This window comes from Larimichthys crocea, chromosome XI (assembly GCF_000972845.2).
Source record: "Larimichthys crocea isolate SSNF chromosome XI, L_crocea_2.0, whole genome shotgun sequence".
Taxonomy (NCBI): Eukaryota; Metazoa; Chordata; class Actinopteri; family Sciaenidae; genus Larimichthys; species Larimichthys crocea.
In genome coordinates, this window is record NC_040021.1 from 15,005,954 (window position 1) to 15,031,182 (window position 25,229).

The 25,229-nt window shown below is 40.3% G+C and overlaps 1 protein-coding gene across 3 annotated transcripts in view; it reads left to right on the top strand.

Moving 5' to 3' along the window:
• The window catches only part of pak5 (p21 protein (Cdc42/Rac)-activated kinase 5), a 61,834-nt gene that overhangs the window by 9,159 nt on the left and 27,446 nt on the right, over nucleotides 1-25,229 (top strand). The window contains exons 1-3 of one of the 3 annotated variants that reach the window (XM_019268708.2): nucleotides 11,435-11,820; nucleotides 20,359-20,582; nucleotides 22,641-22,685. In XM_019268708.2, the coding sequence (XP_019124253.1) occupies nucleotides 11,766-11,820; nucleotides 20,359-20,582; nucleotides 22,641-22,685 (324 nt within the window). In that variant the 5' untranslated portion in view covers nucleotides 11,435-11,765. Of the gene's footprint in view, nucleotides 1-11,434; nucleotides 11,821-20,358; nucleotides 20,583-22,640; nucleotides 22,686-25,229 lie in introns of those variants that run through there. The other 2 variants (XM_019268710.2, XM_019268709.2) reach the window with 2 other exon arrangements.

Sequence of the window (25,229 nt, forward strand, 5' to 3'; positions counted from 1 at the left end):
TTAGTCCATTCTTTAATTATTATTTTTTTTACTTTTGGAAAAGACAAATGAAATTCACTACACTTTAAATATTTAAAGGTCCGGTGTGTGGGATTTAGTAGTAACTAGTGGCGAAGTTGTAGATTGCAACATGTCGGAGAGCCCACGGGAGCTGAGAAATGCCCTATTTAGAGCCAGTGTTTGGTTTGTCCTTTCTGGGCTACTGTAGGATGTAGAATGGTGGTCCAACATGGCACACTCCACAGAAGAGGACCTGCTCCCTTTGTCAATAAGTAGAGCTCATTCTAAGGTAAACTAAAAGACAAGTTTCAGATTATACTCTAATGAAAACATTTGAATATTATTCCATTTCTGACAGATTCTGCGTTATATCTACAACCTCATACCACAAGGATTTTAAGTTGCATTAGTTCAGCATATAATCTGACATCTCACAGGATTTTGAGGGTTTTCAGTAATTTGTTATACATTTTCATGGCTTGATGTTGACATGAAAAATCATTACATTAATATTAACTGTCTGTCCTTGAGGAAAATAGACTTGCTTGATGCCTGTTACAGCTCATCTTGCACATGCCAATCATCTTTGTCAGTGCGTCTGTGTGAAGTGTGTGTAGATGTCCTACAATGTATTTATAGCATTTATATTGAAAAATATGAAGAGTATATTCATTAATTTATTCATGTTCATGTTTATGTAAAACATACATTTCTGTTTAAGTTGTAGTTAGATATTATATATAGAGAAGAATTGTATGGATATGATAACCATTTCAGAAAACATCATGGTTTCACGGTATTATTATTATCATTATCAATTATAATTATTTAATTTCCTTAAAGTAATAAAAATAGACAATAATAAAACATTTTTTTAATAACACTAATACGGTAGAATTCAATATAGTAGATAAACAAGTGCTATAATAACTGTCAAGTTCAATACCACAAATTTCAATCAAATCAAACTTTGAACACTGAGATGAACTGATAAAACAGGAGAGAGTAAAACAGTAGTGATGAGAGGAAAGAGAAAAACAGAGTTGGAAAAAATTATCTTGGGTTAACTGTGTGATATCTGAGACTAAGAACACACCCGGTGTCACTTTGCGCTAGTTGTACATCTGACTTTAACAGGCACAGACTGAATTATCTACTCTTACTTCCTGGAATACAATGAGTAAGGCAAAGGTAGTTAGAGAAAAATAGACCTTAAGCAACCGGGGAAATACAGAAAACACAATACCATTAAGAGATGTTAAAATACAGGATGCTTTTTCCTTCATAGTATTTGTGCTGTAACATTTTAAATGTCTGTTTCTGGGCTGCATCATTTTGCAGGAGTGACCTAAATATATTCATTCACTTATTCATTTTGTGTTAGTTTTTTTTTTCAGTCCCTGGTAAACATCTCATGACCCCCTTAGGCCTCTTATGCGGCTGCCGATCATTTCCTCACTGGGAACATCACAGTGTCTCACGTAGCTTCTGGTGGGTGACACTAGCAGGAATCTGTAGCTATATAGAGCTATATAGGGTGTGCATAGCTGCAGCTTTTCGACAGATCTTGGCCTGAGTACGGCACACATTCACGTTCGCATATTGACACACGGTGGCCCTAATCCCACCACGTTATCAGTGATCATCAGTGTGTGAAGTCATGTGGACTGGTATGAGTCAGTGGCTGAGCTTCAAACTCTGTCCAGCTGAGATCTGCTGATGAGAGCATCTCCACTGGACGGATGTCATCCTTTTCACACCCGGACCCACCACTGCCTAGAAGCCCACATTAGCTCAGAAGCTGTTTAGCGGAGAGAGGCAGGATATATTTAGCATTTAGGATATATCTAGCATGAGGCCAGTCAAAAAGTCGCATGTAGTCAGAATTGTCAGCTTTTACAGTGCTGACTGCTACTGTACTACTCAAATCATTTAATAGAACAAAAATTACACATGCCATTTGAATTATCTTCCAGAGTACAAAGAGATGCTTTGTTTCATGCTCTGGAGACTCTGGATAGAGAACAGATTTTGTTAATCCACAAATGTGTTTGCTTCAGCTTTTACTACAGAACTTTACGTCATTGTAGCATGTGCTGGGACAAACCACAAATTGAGCCTGCCTCCGTATCGACTGATCATTTTTGTCATCAGTGAAGCAGGTCCAGGGTTTGTTCCACACTGATATTGATATTCATCTGCATCAGTTTATTATTGTGTTTTATTGTTTTAATAGACACAGTAGATAAATGTGTGTGCCTGCACGTTAGTTCACTGTGATTATTTCATCCCACGTAGGTTAACCTTTTTAAATGACTGATCATTGTAGTATTGAACAGTTTTGCTGTTCTATAATGCAGTTTCACATAATGCAATCATGTGTGTCGACTGTACAAATTCATCAAAGTGAGCATTAATAGAAAACTGACAAGACACAAGGCTGCTGAAATGAAAGGGAATATTTCAGAGACAAAAGTTAAAGTGAGCATCGGCCTTACCTTTCCCAGATGAAAGGATACCGAGGAGGGATGCAGATGTGTCTTATTGAGTGCTGCTGAATCGGGCGCAGTTTTTTGGAACTGGTTGAGTTCGCTATGTAGATTTATGTGACTGTATTATTGCTGAATTACTGCTTGTTAGATCAATAGAGCTGATGGAGTATTTGTTTGCGCCAAATCCGCTGAAATATATACAGTATGTATCTATGTGATGTAAGTATTACAGTCTCTGTAGACATAGTTTTATATTTCCAAACCTGCTTATTTGCACTGTGCCAGCACAGATGAAATGTCTCACAGAACTAAATAGCTTCCTGATACAGTTATGTCGGACAGCAGATCTGCAGAGCTGGTGGGGAACATTGTTTGTAACACGCTGAAACCAGTGAGCATTGAATTTCTGTCCATAAATGGCACTGGACTTTGTTTTCCTTGCCTTTATAAAAGTCAGTGAGATGTGGGTCAACATTTTTTTGGGGTGATGAGCAATGTTCACTGTCCTACAACAGCTACTGTGGCATAAAATGTGGATGCATGTGGATAACTGGTCTGACTTACGGCTTATTACCCCTTTTAATCAGGTCAGGTGTAAACATTACAAAATCAGATGAAAAGAGTGAATCTTTGACTGTTGCCATCTTCATTGTAATCCTGCCTTGCCCTCACTCGAGATTCATTCACCTCCTGCAGCAGTAATTATACCTGCCAGTAGCAGTTGGGCAACTACTACACTGCAACAGCTTTTCCTCTTTGCTTGGTCATACAGTATTATTTGCTGGGTTGAGGTGCATTTTTACTCATAGTTAACTAAACTGTCTTGATAATCAGTCATTAAAAAGAGATTTTTAATATCTTCTAAAAGTAACCAACAAAATGAACCAAGCATGCCTGTCATCTCCGATCAATGTTTTAGTCTAATTCTTCCATTACGAGCATCTATCTCACTTGTTAGCTTAAGTGTGTGAGGTTTTATGTTTCACACACAAGGGGCTTTGAAAATGGCAACAGACAGGAAAACACAAGGAACCAGACTGTAATAAGTGGCCAACGGGAGGTCTGCTTGCTATCATACACCATGTGCTTGATTCAACACAGGTAGTGTAGCCTGTCTCCTATACATTACTGTGATCTCAATAGGATAGAAGCAACTTCCTCTTGTCAGGCCTGTCAAGACGATGGCAATGTAGGTCAACAGGTATAAGCTTCCATCTAACCATTCACAGCTAAAGACAAGTGGGCTGGAAGAGGAGGCAGTGGGATGTAAGCATCATACAGAGACAATGGATAGTGGAGCTGGGGGGGAGAGATTAAGTGGCAAGGAAGGCAGATGATTGGTCCACAGGCTGTAGTGGTGGCCTGATCAATGTTTTATAAGTCTCACTACTCTGTTTGTAGGTTAGACTTATCTTTCCTCTGCCATGTGTGGGTTAATGGTGGAGCTGTGAGTCATACAGGGCTGTGTTGTTGAGATAAACCCCTCGCATTGTGTGCGTGTTGTTTTACCGTTACAATTAACCAGCAATACAATCAACCAAAATTGCTTTTAATTTGGAGAGAGCGAATCATTTAATTTCTGAAATCTGAGGCTGAACAGCAATCTTGCCAGATTTGTTTACGTTGCCATGGTTGCAGTTTTGCTGCGATGTAGAGTAGATTACAGATGCCTTCCTGCTGCATTATCCTCTGTTGTTTTAGCATAAGGTTGCAAATGAGTTAAGCTTGTATGTAAATTATTCTATAGTAACATTTCACATGAAACATTTGGTTTGTTTGGTAAGTAGCAGTGTAATAAGTCAGATGCTGCACTGGAGCTGGTCATAGTTGCAAAATCAATATAAAGATATCCTGATTCACCCGCTTGTTTGCTGAACATTATCTCCTCATTATGCCCTTTCCCTGATGTTCTTTATCTTTTCCTCTGTGTCTACAGAGAAGTACATGATCACATGACCTTTTGCTCTTTAAAACAAGGTCACGCTGGTGCCTCTCTCCCTTCTCCTGTGTGTGTGGCTTTCTGAGGATTAATCGTCATACTAGAAGAGGCTCGGAGCAGTGGTGTAAACTGGATAGTCATCTGCCGTTATGGTGAAAAATCTCAGGCTGCGTCATCCGTCAAAGCTGACATTTTCCTGGTGTCCTTGGCTGAAATGTGAGGGATTGATATGCTGTCAGATCTATGTTATACAGCTCATAAACAGCAGGCCTTGCCACAGCGTTTATACATGCATGACCCCTGGTACCAGGCTCACACATACAACCTGTCCTGCTCTCTCTCTGACAGAAAAGCTGGCTGTTAAGTGAAGAGATGTGTTGCTTATCAATTGAACTAAAGCCTTATCCCAAATGGGAATTTTCTGATCATAGCTTAGCAAACTGGCAGGACTGAGCTGGTGTTCGTGAACTGTCACATGTACTCTATAGATAATAATGTTATAACTATCTGTAGGCGGACTATTCAAATACTCCTCTTATACTAGAAAACCCACACTTACACACTTCTTTATCCACACACACTTACACATCGACCTTAACGCACACCATGCCCCGGCTGTTTTCAGCCGGAGGACATTCATACGCAACAATACGTCCCCCCGCGTAAAGATGGGTCATGCAGCTCTGCCCAATCAAAGGCTGCCATGTTGTGCAGTGACTGGCTCTACAAATCCTTAACCCACATCTTTTACATCTCAGCCTTAACCATTTTCCCATAACACCAGGAGGGAAGATTTCTTGCCGAGCTATCAATAATAAACGATTAAGTGGAGGGTTTAACATGCTTGTGTAGATAATGGGGTGGAAAGGAGGAGGCTTTGAAAGTACAGAGTGCTTTTAGTCTAGAAAACCATGAGCAGGAAGTGCAGAGTTTTTAATGGTCAGGACCTCTAGGCTGTGGGTTACTTTTCAAACATCATCCGTCACAGAGGGTTAATGGCTTATTTAAATTCATATTAAACATAACAGTAATGTACAGTTTTCTTTTAATGTAGGTATACATGTCATTTAATATTGACGGCTAAAATAGAAAACATAAAATAGACATTCATTATTTTTCAAACCATCTTTTTTTTTAACTAAATGCAAATGATAGAACGAAAGATGATCATGTATGACAATTTATTTATTCATAGGTAAAGACAATGTTACATGTTAAGGAATATTCATAAAGAGGCTAGTCGTAATACTCATGCTTAAATTGTCCAGTTCATCTTTCTCCAATTTCACAAATAAAGCCAGTCACACTTTTCCAGTCATATTATCTGGGATGAGCGCACTTTTCCAGACTATTTTTAAATCATATGATGACACCTTGGGGGTTCCCATCAATACTGCATAATAAATACTCAGTAACAGAGAAAAAGATCTAGGTATCTAAGTTATTCATTGCAAGTGCGAGTTATTATTAGGTGATAACCATTATTTGAATATTAGGATCTCCTACACTGTGAAATATAGTTATTTAAGTGCTGTTGAAACTGTGGCAGGTACTTTTTCCACTTCTCAATCATTTTATTTTAATTTAGGCTGGTTTTAACCTAAACGTCTGACTGTAGGGTCTTTGAGTTAAATTTGTGATTGAGATATGAACTGTAAGTCATCCCAAAGTGTGCTTCAGTCGGTTTGTGATTCACTTAGCCTGTCTGTTGAAGTCCAGAGTTGGCCTACCGTAGTTAAAGCTTTTAACACCATTTGAATACACAATGTGCGCTGGAACAAATCAGCAATAGTAATAAAACCTAACGGAGGGTGCTGTATACTTTTGCACTGTGAGTAAATATGTACAGTGCAGGCAGGTAATGACAGATTCAGGTAAGGGAAAATTCTGTCAGCATTAACACATATGAATCGATTTAGAGGAAACACAGAGCTCTTGTTGAAAAGAGGATAAAGCTGCATTGTTTTACAAGATGGCATAACCACACCTGTACAGCATCATAACTGTTTACGGACATTATAGAAATGTATCACCACAGCTGTGGCTTACCGGGCATCAATAGCTGACCATCACAGACACACACAAACACACAACCAGACACACACTCACCCAGATGCTAACATAAACACATAGTCACAGAGTGCCCTGCAGTGTTGCCAGTCATCCTCTTTATGTCTGACTGCTTCCCATCTATGAAAAGACTGCTCTCAGTTTAGAAAAAAGAAACGTTTGTCTCTTCAGTCTGGATGTGGATGCTGTCTGCATACAGATGTTAGCCCTGGGGCACTGAAACTAATGCCATATGGCAGAGGCTTCTTTTCACGTGCTTGATAGTGTTGATAGCAGGACCGAGAAATGGTTATTCCTTCATTCTTTATCAGTGTGAAGGCTCTGTCGAGAATAGAAATAAGCCTTTATCTGCTTTTGCATGGTGGACTTCTAGTGTATTATTTTATATACTGTGTGTGAGCAACTAAACAACCATAAGAAACAAGAACAGGTGTTAAGGCAAGATATACTGTGCAAGTGGTTGCATTGACTTCTACATAAAACAATCTTTATTGCTGTTTAATTTTTTAATTCATTTTTTTTTTTTTTACACTTCACTGTAGAGGTTATTGTTTCTGTTGTGTCACTGTGTTATTCTTCCACATCTCAAACCCTGCAAATACTTTCTGAATGGATGTGTTGGAGTGCTGCATTTTTCAAAGTCTGGGCTCTGACCAGGAGGTGGGTTGCAGAGAAACAATGCATCACTGGAGAATTGAAAAATGTAATCTTTGACTAATAGATGCCTTTAGCTGTGTTATGTTCCAGTGAAGTGTTGGCTGTGAAAACATTGTCGACGATAGGTACATTACAGTTTGTTTTGAGGTATTAAAAAGCTCAGAAAAGAACTCATGGTCACACAAAGACTGAGCCTTCAGGGTGTGTGTGAGCCAGGAGTTGTTGAAACAATGTCTAGAATGATCTATGCTTCCACAGGTTATAGCTAATAAAGAAAATATTTTATCTCCAAAGTGTAATAAGTATTCTCGAACGGGTGCCGCATAGGGGGACGAAGATAGTGAAAGGGACAGGTGGATGCTGGTGTAAAAACAGGAGGTGTTTTTTTACTGTGGATAATTTGTCTGTCTTAACAGCATGGTCATGGCACAGCTCATGGAGGCAAATAAGGTATTTTAAAACCATTAGCGCCTAACTTTAAAAATCTTACACATGGCATCATAACTCAATCAAATCTGAACACGTAGACATGATAAACATATTTTTAAATTCAGTATCTCTGATGTTCATTGCATATAATGCACAAATCAACGTACAAATCATAAATAAACTATGGATCGTGGGTGGACCTGAGGTGGGCTGAATGATGCCTGGGTAATCAAACAAGCCATCTGTCATGGCACCCAGCTGTCAATCAAAGAAGACTTGCTGTTTGTTGTGCACAACTTTAAGCCTTAATATCATTTGAACAGGTGAATTAACTATGGAGACCAGAACTGTTTTTGTATCAGGCTGTAAACGTGTTTATTTCTGCTGTGAAGTTGGACATTTCAACATGGGGGCTTACAGAGATTGACATGTTCTGTAGCCAGCCTCAAGTGGCCGTTTGAGGAACTGCAGTTTTTGGCTCTTCACTTCAAAGCCAATGGAGGTTTCTGCTTGGTTATAACATGATTATCTGTACGTTTGTGGGTACATCGCAAACAGAAACTGCTGATAGCTAATCCGACATACTTTTAATGGTCCCAAGTTAACAAATGTAGGCTAAATATATATATATATAGGGCTATAAGATGGTGCATGGAGGCAGCCGGAATGTGATGGTGTCTGGTCTTAACCTTAGTGAAAGGGTTAGCAGTTTGAATATCTGGGAGTGGAAGTGCTGCTCCGTCTTGTTGAAAGGAGATAGGGATGCCTGTGATGGTATTTCAGGACATACTACTAACTGGAAGCAGACCCAGAACATGCTGGAGGCATAACGTATTCCATATAGGCAGGGAAACGCCTCAGGAGGAGCTGGAGGATGTGGCTGAGGAAACGGATGTCTGGACTAATCTAACTAAAATGTCCAGCAGAAGACCGGGATTAGTGGTGGAAAATGGATGGACAATAGTGGTCAGCCATTCCACATTTAACAAAATCCAAAATGACATGTAAAAGCACTGGTCTCTCCATAAGGCAGACATACTAAAACACAGTGAGATTTCATTCAGACTCATCAAATAGAAGAGACACTGTGCTTTGGTTTGCTTTAATGTGCAGGACACGCATCTGCAGACATACACATGTGCACACATGCTTTCTCAGACAGTGACACGCACTCTTCTGTCCTCAGGACTGCAGAGATCTCATTTAGATAACTCTCCTGATCTTTCAGTACCTCCCAGAGTCACCATTCCCTGCTATATTCATCCATTATGTTACCACATGAGGAGATAGCAACAACTTTAGCTGATCCCTTCACTCGATAGTGAGAGATCAGCGGGAGACTCGAAGACAGTGTCTAAACCGGAAATCCTCCCTTTCACACATTCCCTGACTGTCTTTTTGCAGTGATTTAGATGTTCTTGAGCATTACGCCGCCAAAGAATAACAGCCTGCGCTTTGCACTAAAATGCTTTGCATGAATTATCATTTATCTCACTAACAAGTATTCATCTTGTGACAGTTATGATGTAGCCGGCCATTAGCTATATGTGCAGGGTGCTGTATCGCTTGCTTTTTAAAAGAGTGGGGGTGCTTAGCATAGCCAAATCAGCCTCAACTGCCATAATTCTACTTGTCTCTTTCTCTATTTAGTCTGCAGCTGTCCCTGCAGCTCCCCACCTCCAGAGCACCCTCTGCATGTGTGTTTGTGTTTGGCAGGGAGAAAGGGAGAGAGAGAGAGAGACTGACTGCCTGGATAAGACCCTTGAAGGTGGCATGTGTATTTTTATCCAGTAGTACTTGTGGAGGGGTGTGTCTGCTGCTCAAGCCTTTTCACCATCAAACACATTCTCTCTTCCCATAATGCTAAACTGGTTTTGTGGGCAAGTGGGCTGATATCTGAACTCCAGCAAAATACAGTAGCTCTTCTACCAGCAACCTCCAATTATGAATTTGACACTATTTTGGAACTGCAACAATTAGTCCATTAATCGCTAAGTCGATAGATGTACGGTTAATCTCAAATATTTTGATAATCAACGATCATTTATCAAGCAAAGATGTTAAACATGATGAGACCAGGTTCTTAAAGGTGAAAATGAACTGCTTTTCTTTGTCTTACATGATTGAGAAAACATGAACTTCCATGAATATTTACACCCTGGGCTCTAAGATTTGAGAAACTTATTTTAGATGTTTTATTGACTATTGATCAATTAGTGATAAAAATAAATGTTAGTTACAGGCCTGCTCTATTTTTAATTAATATTTTAATTTTTGCTCTGGCTTAGGTGTTTTTGTGTCACTATGACCCTTAACCCAAAATCTAGTTTTAAAAGCCTTTTACTTGATGGTTGGAAACTCATTGATGACAACCTATATCACTAATGTTGACATATGCTACACGGCAAACTGAATATGAGCTCAGTAAATAAGAGCAGGGCTGTAAAAATACCTTTAACGGCCATGGCAGACAGCGTTTGCTGTCCTCCAAGACAGAATTTATGACTTTAAACAGCACAGCATTCCAGCAGACTGTCCAGAAAGTGTCCATCTGCTGTCCAACACCCGCCTGTGTGTGCCATGTGAACATATAAGAATGACATCCAATAGAAGAAAAAGACAGAAGGTACTGCCTTTTTAAAAGTTAACTGAAACCTCTATCCTTGCCTAACCTTAACCTCAAGTGTTTTAGATGACTAAACCTGTGGCACCTCCGGTGTCAAGATCCTGTGTTTGTACACCCAGTCTTCTACGATGTGACAGGTGTGTAAAAGGATGTCACACGTCCTGGTTTTGCAAAACATATTGTCAGTACACAATGAACTGTAACAATGCAAAGGTCTGTCCCCACTACAGGATTCTTCAGATATTTTGCAATATTCATTCACTAAACTTTGCCAAAGGCTCTAGTGTGTCTTGCTAGTAGTTTATTCATTCATTATTATTTATTCATGAACGTATGGAAATACTAAAACTGTCTATTTGATAGACAGACTTTAAGAGATGTTTTTTAGACTTTCCTCATTCCTGTAATGCCAGAGTGTTTACGTGTTTGGATGTTATGGATTTCTGCACAAAAAGTAAAAAAAACTCTTCACTGCAGTCAGGTTTCATTCAGAAAATATGCTCAGTGTTTTATTAAATTGCTTTATTGTAATGTAGCCTTGCAGAGGTGCACTGTGTCACTTCCCATGCACCCTCTGCTCACCAACTCTCTCTCTCTCTCTCTCTCTCTCTCTCTCTCTCTCTCTCTCTCTCTCTCTCTGTGAGGGAGTCCAATGTAATCTTGACAGCCTATGACTGCTTGTGTGAGTGTGTGTTTGCCCTCAGCACAGGGCCCGTCCCAGGCTGCCACCGCTGAATGTCCCCTTAGCTCCGGCAAATGGCCAGACTCTGTCACAGCCGCTGACTGGACCAGCTGTTTGCTTCTCTTTCTTCCATCTTATCTCCTCCGTCACACTATCTGTCTTCCTCTCTGTGAAAGAGACAGTGATAGGACGCCTGGTGGTGCGGCACTTGACACCAAAGTTGATATCCACACATGCTGGCATCGGTAGGAGATGTTTTTGTGTGTGTATGTGTGTGCTGATGTGTGTTTGACAGCCAGGACACAAACACCATGCTGTGGATTGTGGAGACACAGAGGCCACTTTTTTGTTGTATACTGTTGACAGACAGACAAGTAGGAGGAGTACAGTAAAGGTCAGAGGTTGCTGAGTTTGGGACGTGGCTGGTCAAACCCAGTTAGACAAACAATGAAAGTGAAATGGGATGGGTCTGGGCTTAGGCTGTCTGGCCGTGCCTTGGTCCAGGCTGCTGGCGTAGGCACTTTTCTGTGCCCTGTGCATCTCACATCGGGAGTTATCAGAGCGTGCAGGCAGGGAGAGTCAAAGCAGCAGCTAGGCTAGTAGTAGTAGTAGTAGTGGTAGTAGCAGTTCGCTGGGGGCTGCAGAGGGTCCTGGATCTGACCTGATTTGTCAATTCGATAACTTCACTGAAGTGTCGCTCCTCCAGGGAATCATTGGCTTATAATTTAGCAATCATGATTCGGGCAGGGGACTCGCTCTTTCATGTTTTGTGGAAGGATAATTAGGGCGCCTAATGGATTTATCAGGAGTGCAATTTGACATCAAAGTGCAACATCTGAGGAGGCTCTGATTGTCCTGAGCTGTCTCTCCATGGCTTATCCAGAGCACTTTGATTGGCTGAAAGAAATCGTCAGTTTTTTGCCAGGTAAGAGCAGAAATTGAGTGAGTTTACATGTGGGTTGAAATAAAAAATGTAAGGGTACTAAAATGAGCTATATTCATGATCAGAGTTGTAATTGAACATGCTGCAGCTCCCTGAAGTCTTTAAACATAATCTGAACGAGATGTTACAAACTTCATTGTAAACATTGCAAATGAAGTGTCTTCTACAACTGAAGTTCTTCACTGCTCTCTACAAATACATCTACAGGGAACGAAAGGTGAAACGTATGTCTGTGTAAACACTTTTGGAGCCAATTAAATCATCTGAAAGAACAAGATGTGGAGAGAAGCAGTGAATGCAAATGGGACAGAATTGAACAGCACACAGCAAATAAGGGCAGGACAAATGAGGCAAAGAATAACAGAACCAAGACACTATTGATGAAGGCAAAGGAATACATTTTCCCTCACTTTGTGCATTTTTCTGTCACGTAAACCAAGTAAAGCTGCATTCAAAAACACTGGTAAAACAATAATACCATGAACAAAAACTGTTCCACTAGGTCTGTGAAACATTTGACCTTATAATTAAATAAGTAACTCGTCTTCCCTGTAGTGGCAAGTGAAGCAGAGTGCATCGCCCCTCCCTCAACTTGTTTATCAGGAGGAACTTTTGTCCTTTTCATGTTGCATTTTTAAATTATGTATGAAATTCATTTGCATATTTGTGCAAGAGCCACTGCTCTGCATCTCTGTACCAATTTGTGCTTCTAAATAACAATCTAAGGGATGCAAAATTTAACGTGGTGTTTGAGAAACATGAATACATCATGCTGCCGCAGAGTGCTACATGTGCTTAGCAACCAAAAATAGACACAGTATATATACAAACACCAGCACACACACACCGAGTCTGCTGTAGTGTGGGGCAGGTTCCAGTGAAAGTGTATGTGTGTGTGTGTGTGTATTGAGGTGTTGTTGTACAAAAGGGGAAATGCCTGTGGAGGCTCAGATGGTGACAGATGGTTTGGAGACAAATCAGCCTGGGAGTCAGGATCTCTGCCCTGGGATGAGTAGCCTCTTTACGAATGTGTGTGTCAAAGCGTTGGTATGTATTTGTGTGTTGCGGCTGAGCATCTCTCATGCGGTTATGTAACAGGAATGAATGAATGTGACATCAAAATATATAGCTTTCACATATTTAATGAGTAGGTATTCATGTGGCAGAACAATATGCGTTTTTAGTAATACAAGCTCCACTCAGCTCCGAGACCTCTGAGCTGTGGTTTATGAGTGAACACATACAACACACTCACAGATAGATACACACCCAGCCGCAGCTCACTCCAGTCTTACACATCTAGATTAATGGAGTTTCATAATCTCTGCCATATATTACCAGGTGCAATTTCTCATCAGAGTGACATTGTTACTCTTTGGCAGAATAACCTTGCAGGCATTAGACTGAAACTTCACAAAGTGCTTTACAATCTGCCCATAAATTACAGCTCAAGAGGTGCTTATGTGGCAGCCAGGAGAAGTTGTGCAGTAAGTAGTTCCTCTGGCCTCTGCATGGAGGCGATTCCCAGAGGCCTCTACGCTTCAAGTACATCTCAGTCCAAGCCTGTTTCGACTGTTGTGAGAGAGCAGGTGCTAAAAGCTCTGCAGGACCAAGTTTGGTCTGTGTGTGTGTGAGAGCACATGAACACACACCTCCATCTACTTACAGTACATGCATTCGGTGTTGTGCACATGTGTTGTTGTGTCTCTTAGGCTGTTGAGCTTGGACTAGACGACTTAAGCCCCACTAGTCTTGAATAATCTCATTCCCAAGATGTACCATCTAGGTCAGGGGTTTCCATCTACTCTATGGCTGCTTACACACAACAGAGAGGTGAAAGATGATGTCCCTACACTTTTTTTTTTTTTTTAAATCTCACTGCCTCTCTCTAGTGTTAGTGTTGCCATTCAAACAAGCAAAATGTTGAATTAATGGTTCCACAATTTCACACAGAAGTGTGTATTCAAGATGAGGCTTCTCATTTCTAGCTCACAGTCGTGGATTTTGTTGGCTGACACAGTTACTGTCACTAGCAGATTTAATCGGCTGTAGCTAACAAGCGTGAGCTGCTGCTAATGCTCACACTTTGTGGATTGCTTCAAAACCTGTTATTAATTACAGTAAATATGTATGTAGCCATCATGTGCACGTTCAGCATGATAAAACTGAAAATAAGATAAGATAAGATAAAACAAGATAAGGTGGACTTATAATATAATATATAATATAATACTCACAATATACAAAGTGGATCATAAATAAATAAATAAATAAATAAATAAATAAATAAATTGGGGACGTTATACTGATAGAGTGGCCTCCCCATGTACGAAAGGTCCTTCCTGCAGCGACCTGGTTCTAACTTTGGCCTGTCTTCTACGGACGCTTCCTTTGCTGTGTGTCATCCCCCTCTCTCTTTCGTTCTCCTGTCTGTCTTCAACTGTCCTGCCAACCATTACTATCATAATACCATGGTACCTTTCTGTAAGGATTTGAGTTTGGCTAATGGCTTTTCAAACTTACCTGTCACCACACCAGATCATGTTGTTAACTAATGATATGCCCCTTGCTGTTGGAAATAGCATATTTCATATTTTCATATTGCTCTTGTAAGTAGGAAGCAAGTTTGCATGTTTTGTTCTTGTGTTTTTATTTTTGTAGTTAGCGTTGGTTGGAGCACACCTACAAACTTCCCCAAACATAGACCACAAATACAGACACAGACACTGTTTTTAGGCCCAGTCTGATTATCACTCACTCTATACTTCAAACCTGGTTCTTAGTTGGATGTGGCATTGTGGGATGTGGTTTGTTTTTTTGTTTTTTCTTATGTACATTGCTGTAAGGTAACAAGAGCTTCATGTGTCAGAGGATGATTCAGTGCAAGTCTGCGATCAAGCCCTGTTTAATCACTGTGTGTGTCACTGCGGTGACTGCAGAAGACAACTTTGCAGTCGATATTTACAAAATATTTGAGCATTGCCTTCTGTCTGACTGTTCCTCTCCCAGGATGTTTTTCAGCATCATCCTTGCCGTTGTCTTTGTTGACTTTACTTTGGGAATGTCATTTCTAATCAGCATAATGCCTACATGTCACAGTGCTTCATCTTGCAGAAGCCAGCTTGTGTACATGCTCTGAAAATAGTAACAAGGTCAGAAACCTTGGGTCGATTCGTGGAGGTTTCAGTGGACACCAGCCAAAAGTAAGAAGGGTTGCTGACATGTGAGCGTTGCATAAGAGAGTTTCAGCTCAGCACAAAAATGGAAAAGATGGAAGGATTGTTAGGCATTTATTTTTGCTGGTTATCTAAGGGGACACCTGTGGAGATTATTGAAGTCACGTATTTTGTGAATCAAACCATGTGATGGGTCAGAAAAAAGACAAAGAGCAATCAAATCTTTCTTCTGTGACCTACCAAACCAGTAGTTTTGTATGTTTAAAACACATCTCAGCGTGTGGCCTCAGCGTGTCATCGGGCCACCCTTTTGGACTGCCTGCACTGAAAATTGGTGAAAAACTGTTTTAACCTCTAACTCCACATTTCAGTAATTCAAGTAATTCAAGTTAAAGGTCTATTCACATGATTGCAGCAATTATTTTCCAACATATTTAATGTATTTTGAAAGAAATCTCAGAATTGCCTTTATAAGGCTTTAATATAAGTTGTAAGCACATAGGATTTACTGTGCAAAATAAATGGTATGGTCCTTTAAACATGTAATTCAGTGGATGGGGTCATACGATAGTTGCATAAAATGTTCTCTATAAGCCACTGTATTTATCTGTTCAGGGATATAATGTGACATGCTGCTGTGGAAGTTTTTGTTGTATGCATCCTGCGTTTCATGTAGCTTTCTCATAAACTCTATAAACAGATATCATATGAAGATATCTGTATAGAGGTCGTCCAAAATTCTCATATATCAAGATGCTAATTGGACTGCAAACTGCTATCCGAGAAGTCTTGGCTCAGGATATCCGTTGGGTACACCGGAAGTCCCTAAACACTGGCTGTTGCCCCCAGAAGCTAAATCTCTGTCAAATGATAGGCTCTGAGATTGGTTTTCTTCTGACTCATACATGACCCAGAATCTTTTGGGGTGGCCTTTTTTCACTTTTATTTGTTAATACAGCAGAAGGCAGCACAGAAAGTGGGGTGAGAGAAGGCAGATGATATGCAGCTGCAGGTTTGAAGGGCTTAGCCTTGGTACATGGGATGCCCGGGTGCCCCCATGGCTCTGAATTTTTACCTTAAAATCTATATCTCAGTATTTTGTAAACATGAATTCAGATCACATCATGATAAATATGAAATGATGTGCTTGGATTTATCTTTTCTTGTTACTAAAAAACTGGATATTTCTACTTAGAGTCGATGCAATACATTCTTGAGACCTAGAGAGTAAACCGAGGCTGACATTGAATGCAGAGTTGTGTAAACATGTCTGTGGGATGAGGTTTCTATCCATGACTTAACACCCTTTTTGATCCAGTATTGAGCTTTCTAAAGGCAGCAGTGTGCTGCATAATAATCTGTTGTGCTATGATTGTGCTGCTGTATGCATCACAAAGGCCTTAAACCTTCTCAGCTTCCCTCCTCCCTCCCTGCCCTTTTTTCATTGTTGTCTCTTTCTCTTAGCCTCGTTTCCTCTCTCCGTTCCTTTCTCTATCTCCCTTTAACCTCCCCACCATGCTCTACTTCTGTTCTTATCTTCTGACCCCACTCATCCCTCCGCCTTCCTCCCTCCCTCTCTCTTTCCATCAATCTATCTCTCCATCTTTCCTGTTTGAGGCCACTAATTTGGTCTGTGTCTGGCTCTCCTGCAGGGCAGCAAAGGAAATGATTGGGGAAGATTTACATGATTTTTTTTTGTCTTGTCCGGTTAGAGTTACATTTAGAAATAGACTCTTTGGTGACTTCTATCATTGCATCTGTTCATGAGGTACTGCCAAGTCAAAAAAAAGAGTCATTTTCACAGCTAAAACTGATTTAGCACTCTACTTCATTAACACTTTTTAGCATAACTAACCAACATGTTTGAGATTCACTAAATCTCTCACTGCGGCAAATCGATGTAGACACAGTAACATATAGACATGGTAGTGGTGTCGGCAAATACGCTTGATGTGTAGAATTTGAATCATCAATGCTTGGTTCAGTCAGTGGATGTCTCATGTTGAAATGTTTAATGAGGCTTAATGAACGAGGATTTATCAATACACTCGTTGGCTCATCTATATGTCCTCTGTGAATAGTGCTACAACTTCTCCATTTATTTAATGCATCTACAGCATAAGGTATTTGCCAGTTGGTTATTAATCTACAAACAAGAAATGATCTTTACACTATAGTGGTCTGACCTTGTTATCGTGATTTCTGTTGTGTCTAGGAAGTGAGACAGTCATGTCCTCTAACCTTGGTTTCCATAGTAATGATAAGAATGGTGCCTGCTTTGCTAAACACAAACATACAGCTGCTCTTTGTCTCAAATAGAGGAGGCAGTGTCCTCTAACAACCTAAAATTTAACACTGTCCTCACAGTGACCTCAAGGCGTATGCTTGGACCTGTGTAACCCCCCTATATGGCATGCATACATCAGAGTTTAAACTAATGTTAGCCTTATTGGTTTACAGTCCAACCAAATTTCCGTTACATAGTCAATATATAAAGAAATATTAAAACATAAATCTTTATAATACTTTGCTATGAGCAGGGCTAACCAGTTAACACTGCTGCCCTTTCTTCTACAGGGAAAATCAGTTGGTGAGGTTGCTAACTTTGCCTTGAACATGTACCTAAGCTACATTACACTATTACTACTACTACTTTAGTGTTATATTATATATGTAACTATTACGGAAGCCCTAAAGGGTCATACATATATACATTTTTTTCCACCCGTTTTCCCGTGATAACGAGATAATTTTCTTCCATTTTCCCGTGATAACGAGATAATTAATTCGAGATCTCGAGAAAACAAAACGATAGTCTAATGTATTAAATCATTGCAGGAAACATCATTTAGTGTAGCAATGTCAGAGGAGCAGGAGACCCCTTTAGTGTGTTTGGTATTTGTTCTTGTTTTGTCTCAAAACATTTCAAACAATTACTGAGTTTGAAATACAGATAGTCAGTTTTGATTTTCAGGGTATTTATGACGACATCAGGCTCAGTTAGATTGCGCCTCCGATAAAGCTGAAGCCTTGCTAGCCGTCTTCTCAGATGACGCACACTAATGTGTACATTATCTATAGCAAGGCGTAAAGCTATTTCAGCCTGTGTCAGGCCTTGATTGAAGAGATATGTGATGCTGTGATCGATATTCTCCTGCTCCTCTGACACTGCTACACTAAATGATGTTTCCTGCAATGATTTAATACACTAGACTATCGTTTTGTTTTCTCGACATCTCAAATTAATTATCTTGTTATCACAGGAAAATGGAGGAAAATTATCTCATTATCACGGGAAAACGGGTGGAATAAAATGTATGTATGTATGACCCTTTAGGGCTTCCGTAAACTATAGTCCATATTTAAGAGAGTTTTCTTGTAAAACAGTTGAAAACTTAAAAAAGTCTGCTTTTGTTTACTTCTGTGTGAAATTGAAGACTCACGCTTTCAAAAATGATAAATCATTTATCACTTATATTATTTTAGGATGCATATGTGCCTTGCGATAATGGAAAGCTTGACGGCAACAGTTAATAAGGTGGTGGTGCACAGTGTTCTCTGCAGTACAATGACAGCCAGGGCAAATGATGTATATTATTTGGCACCATATGCTTTTTTTGCCCTAACACAATCTAGACAGCTTGGTTTTGCTGAGACCTTCCCATGTGTTCGCTTACATGACGATTTTTTTAGCTTGTTTTGCACACAATGCACATGTGCTATAAACGTATGTAAATGAATGAATGTTTGGTATGGGCTGGCACAGCAAACATTATCTCTGCCTTTACAGAGGGGGGCAGAGAGAAATAAGAAGGGGGTGGAGAGGAAGAAGGATGACTTTGTTTTTGTCTGAGGACAATGCCTCCTAGAAGGGAACGACACAATAGTCTCCATTCACAGCCACACCAACAACATCATGACATTTTGTTCCTGTGACTGGACATCATGCATCCACCCAAACCGCCAATACCACAACGGGATTTCTGAACAGTTCCTCTTGGTCGTGAAGTAAAATCACAAGCAGGAGCAGCTGTCATGCATCTTGTGCCTCTAACGGTGGCTCCATACTGTATCTAAATCACTATCAAACCTCCACAATCTTAACTTGGCATCATTTCTCTTCCTTTTCTCTTCGCTTCAGTGCATCAGCTTTTTTTTCCCTCTGTTGTTTATGTTATATAACCAAAGTGAACACTTGGTTTTTCTAGCATGTTTGGACATTTTTGCTTGTTCTTTCCTCGTTTGTATCCTGCAGCATTATAAGGCTGAGCTTAGCATGCTGCAGAGAAGCAGAATACATACCAGCACAGCACAATATAAAACATCACCAAACATTCAGTTTAAAAGCTGATAGTTACAGCAAATCTCTCTGACTCTGACTAATATTGCTTGCTTTTAAATGTGATATAGTTTGCTTTTGTATAAAAGTGATAACGCTTAATCTGATGCATATCAGAGTGTCATCTGTAAGGCTCAGTATTGGATTGAAAGGCTGGTGAGAGATGCTTGGTGAGCTATTAAAAGATCCCGAGGCATATTCATAACATCTAGTGTTGCTGCTCTCCAAATCTCTACAAAAAATTCTCAACTTTCACATCAGAGAAACAAATTTTATGGAGCTTGTTCATGTTTGCTCGTAAACTTTAGCAGGAGGGAACATTTGAAATGGCATATTTATTAACTCCACGAGCAGTGTTCACTATAAACAACTCTTTACATGGAAGAATCATTATTCAAAACTCTGACCACCTGAAATGTTGTGCGATGTATTGTCAAGGACAATTGGTTGTGAGTTAAGGCAATGACTCTCCTTACCACTCTCTGATGGAAAATAGAGCCCATTATTGTTATAATGACGTACAGTAAAACATAATTTTATGCATGACAAATTTTCACCCATTAATTGAATGGCATCTTTAGACACCCTTGAACAGTACATGCTAATTAAATGTCAAAACTTTGATGCATATTTCTGGTGCGTGCAACAAAACATATGATGCGTCCTCTGTGTTGTATTGTATTGTCAGCAGGAAAGTGCACATTTGATAATGCTGCGATGCAGACTAGATTAATAACACTCTTCTGCATCCCCCAAACCTGATGTAGTCTCACACCTCCCATATACAGTTACTGTAGATATAAATGAATGCATTCAAGGTCATTGTGCTAAACAGGCCGAAGCGGAAAACAGAATGAGGAAGAGTGAAAAACAAAATTGTCAAAACTCCCAAAAGACAAGACTTGTATTTTTTGTATTTTTTTATTCTTGTATTTATTTCATAATTCAGTCAGTCAGTGATGTAGTCAATGTGTTAACCTACAACTATCGTCCTTGGTTTTCCAGGTTTGCCAGGGTTTTCCAGCATGTTTGGGAAGAAGAAGAAACGGCTGGAGATCTCCGCCCCGTCTAACTTTGAGCACCGGGTCCACACGGGCTTCGATCCGCGGGAGCAGAAGTTCACCGGGCTGCCGCAGCAATGGCAGAGCCTCCTGGCGGACACTGCCAACCGCCCCAAGCCCATGGTGGACCCCTCCTACATCACCCCCATCCAGCTGGCACCAATGAAGGTACAGTGTGAATGGACAGAGGGCATTAAACTTGGGACAAATCATTGTGTCTTACAGCTCACCTCACCTTTCTTCATCCTTCTGTTTCTCCTCCACTTTCACCCACAACCCTGCTCTCTCTTTCTCTCATTCCTTTTTTCCCACCACTGTTCTGACACTACTCCTCTTACCTTTCTTTCTTTGCCTTCTCACTCTGTATAGCTCTCTCACTTCAATGTCACTGTATCTCACCACTCCATCCTCCACTTGTTACACAAGTTGTTGTTTTTCCTCTCAGGCAAAACAGATAATTCTCTAGTGCCATCTGGCCACTTCACACTATTCATATTGCCCTAGTATAAGAAATAATAGTCTTGTCATTGCACATTAGATTGCTTTAAACCTGCATTAAGCAATTCATATTTTGATATTAAAGGGATAGTTTGGAACAGAAGTAGAGAAAATCACTGCAGCGGACAGGGTCAACAGAAAAAAAGTTAAGCCACACCTAAAAATATGTAGGAATACATATTGACAACAAGGTGAAGACATGCTCACTAGACTGTACACTTATATACAGGACGCATGGCTGATTAACTTTGGCACAAAGCTGCAGTTCTACTGTACATCTAGATCACAACCTGTGAACACTCCTTTTCGTGTGATTTAGCTTTATTGAATAATTCCCTCATTGTGCCAGTTAAATCGAGTCTATGTAACTTTTAAAATAAGAAATGAATCCTTACTCAGTACTTGGTCTGACATTGGATGACCACTGCAAGCCTTTGGTGGTTAATGTCCGCCAACTCAAAATATGACTGTTCTCTACTTGTGCGACTACATTTTTGTCATATTTCAGTGTTTTTTTTTGTTTTTTGTTTTTAAACAAAAGTAAAACGAGAAGTAAGTTTCCTGCTTGTGATCTTACTCCATCTCTGCCAGGTCGCACAATGATCATGTCTTTAAAGCAACAGACTCATAAATGTAACCATTAGCTACTGTTATTTTCTGAGTAGTTGAGGTCCGTGTAGCTCATCTAAATAAAAAAAATAGCCATATAGGTCATCTACACAAGCAGTTTATTATGACATATAGTTATGTTTTTTGTTAGGCGATGACCTCTAGTGACTGTAGTAATCGAAATATAGAGGATGATAGAGCGGACAGATGGTTTAAATATAGGTTCTCTGCCCCCTGCTGGTCAATAATTGCTTAATGCAGCTTTAAAGACCTTATTTAACATCTTAATAAAACAATGTCGCAATCTCAGAAATCCTAATGCAGACTGATGTTTCTTTTTCATTCGGCTGTGTGATCTCTCCTTCTTACCTCCCCTGTGACTGTGCTTGTGTGTCTCCTCTTGTCTCCGAACCTTCCGAGTGTCTCCTCTGATGTGTTGTTGTTCATTGGTTCTTCTTAACATATCACATCGACACATTTGATCAGATGAAAAGGGGCCATAGCTAATTAAAGTTATTTAAACACACCAAACTGCCCCGAAACATTTCTGTGCACCTTTCTCTGGGTTGTAGCAGAACATATCGATTGTTTCTGAGGCCCTTCTCTTGCATACTGGAGGTATTGGAGGTTGTATGAGGCCTTCATGGGTCTTCACAGGGGCACTTCTTTAAAAATGTGCTGTTTTTTTCTCTTCCATTGTACTGTCTGTGGTCCCATCATACTGCATGTGTGACCTTGCCCTTCAGCTTTGAAATCTACGAGCCTTTTCTGTGTGTGTTACAACACCTGCTTACACCATTTTTGTTGACCTTGATTATACTTAAAGAACTCTCGCCCCACAAACATGTCAAACGAAACAAATTTCTCATTTTTGATGTTGACATACAGCACTGCAGCACTTGCTTGCATTTGAATACATGACTAAAAGCATGATTGTGAGCATTAATAAACAAGCTAACCTATATATTAGTTTCTGAGGAACCAATTACAGGTCCTGCTGACAGGAAAATACATGATCAGACATCCACAAAAGTCCTGTAACAGAGAACAGCAATATGCCACAGGAGATATCTCTGAAGAGGGGGAAACAAGAAAATAATTCTCTTGCTCTCTTCACAGATATCTCCCAAGAAAGTCCGGTCCTCCGAAACGCCGTTGCCCAAAGTATGACTTCCTCTTCCCTTGTTTTTAACCCCCCCCTCTTTTTACTCTTCTTCTTCTTCTTCTTTTTCTTCTTCTTTTTGTTGGTCGCTCTTACACGGTCACAACTTTTGTTTCCACATCTCTCCTCCGCTGCCTGCTGCCATGCATTCAGGTGGAGGTGTTGTGTCAGCAGGAGCAGGGAGAAACACTGAGAATGACTCCACACATGACATAACTACATCGCTCTGCCAAGTCTTTTCTTAGGCCTCATCTCCACTCTCCTTTTGCTTTATTCGCATGAGCCTCCGCAGAAATGACGAGATCAACTGTAGCAGCATGTGCCCCCCCCCACTACATTAATAATAATGTTGATGATAATCACGATGATGATAATGACGATGGGTGCTGAGATGTGAAGTGCATGTTACCGAGATGGCTGATTATGCTCTGCTGTAGACTACCACTCTGTAGATGTCATGTAAGATAGGTTATAAAGGGTGTGCATGTGTTAGGAGAACCCTTTCTACGACGCACCTCTTGATGCGACCCGAACCATCCTAGACGGGGCTTCCTCTCCTCTCCTCTCCTCTCCTCTCCTGTGCAGGCCACACTGTTCTTTTTTTAGATTTACTGCATAAACACATATACATCCGGAACCTTTTTAGGGACAAACGTATAAATAATAAAACTATTGAGCCAGTAAAAGTCACTTAAGTCAAGATTTGAAATCGTGTATGGACGTACTTGCCAATAAAAAGCAAGATTTCAGAATAAAATGATGTTTTCACCAGCTGTTATAGCAGTTTCTGAGCACTTAGTAAGTTACAAGGTGTTTGCCAACAGTTTTGAATTAACAGGCCCATATCTGTCATGTCATTTTATAGCTCAGTCTTAAAATAACTAATAATTAAGGAGGTGGATAATAAAATATTTGTCATGCATCTCTCTCCGGACAGCTTCTGAACCAATGCCAAATTTCAGAAGGTAGTTTGTGATAGAAAAGAATATGTCAAAGTCTTCATATGTAATAACTTAGATCAACACAAGGAGGACCCGCGGTTAAGCTGTAACACAGTTTGTATTTTGGACTGTAACTACTTCTGTTGTTGGGGGGGTTGGAAATCACAGACATTTGATCTCCAGACGAAAATGACTGATCAGCACATGTTAATTTAAAGCAATCTAGCCTCCCATGAAGGAAAAAAAAAGATCTGAATAGGACTCTACTTGAAGTCTCTGAGACAAATAAAAAAGCTGATCACATACCATACTGTGGAAAAGAGGTTGATGTTATTCAGAGGTCACTTCACTCCCACATCAAATCCAAAGGATTATGCGTTGCTCTCGGAGAGTGCGCGCAAAGAATACAAACTAACCAAACTGGGGTATTAAAGTTGTGTGTGAGTGTGTTCATTTGAGAGAGAAAATGAAGGAAACCCTGTTGTTTGCTCTAATTTAGTAACACAGATGACACAACTCGGACTCGGCCTTCAGTTCAAACCTGTTCTGTGCTGACAAATCTGTTTCATGACACTCAAAAACTTTAAATTTTCTGATTACTACTCAGATTTTCAGAGTATTTAGTTGCTTTTCTGTACTTTCAATGGTATTTAACAGTATTTTGTCAAGCTCATGAGTGTGCGTGTGTGTGTGTGTGTGTGTGTGTGTGTGTGTGTGTGTCTGTCTGCATACATTTGTGTGTGATCCTGACTCCAAAGGTGGTCTGGGTTATTTATAGCGTCTCACCCATGGACTGATATACTTCTCCCCTGGTTGCCCTGACACTTGATTGACATAAGGCTTCGTCTGCTTGGCAGACTCCCCCAGCGAGTGTGTGTGTTTGTTTGCGCACACACTAAGAGGGCACGGATGAAGCAGTCTTCAGTCTGGCAGACCTCCAGACAGCGCTGTCCTCAACGAACAGTACAGAGGGACAGAGAGAATACAGTAAAATGAGTGTGTGCGTGTATACATACTTATATATGTATATTGTTGTGCGTGTGTGTGAGTGCACGTAGAGCAGTTACAGAGGTCGGTGCGGTCATCATGCTGAAATAACCACTACCTCTGCCCTCAGGCGTATGCGCTCATCGTTTATTCACAAAGCTTGTAGCCTTGTTGTCAGACCGCTTGTCTCAGCTGAGCATTAGTATTGCTTAAAGCTCTCATCTCTTTTCTCGACCCCTTCCTCTCCCTCTCCCCCTCCACCAGCCCTCAGCACACATGCTAATCCTGAAGTATGGGCTAACACCATGCCCTAACAGCATTTCCATGTTTTAAACATTGCACTCTTAGAGCTTCTGCATCCTTGACAAGTTGAAGTGTGTGCGTGTGGTGTTGCATGAGAAAGTGCACAACGTCTTATATCTATGTTGCATTTATTGTTTTGGTGTTGATGGTTCAAACGTGCGTGTACACATGGGTAGATGTGGGCTTGCTGTTGTGTGTTGCAAGTTTACGTGCGTGTTAATGTGTTGTATTCATTAGTGCTAGAGGGGGCCGTGCCATGGCTATTATTAATGGCAGTTTCATGTTGCACCTTGACTTTGACACCTTCCTATAGAG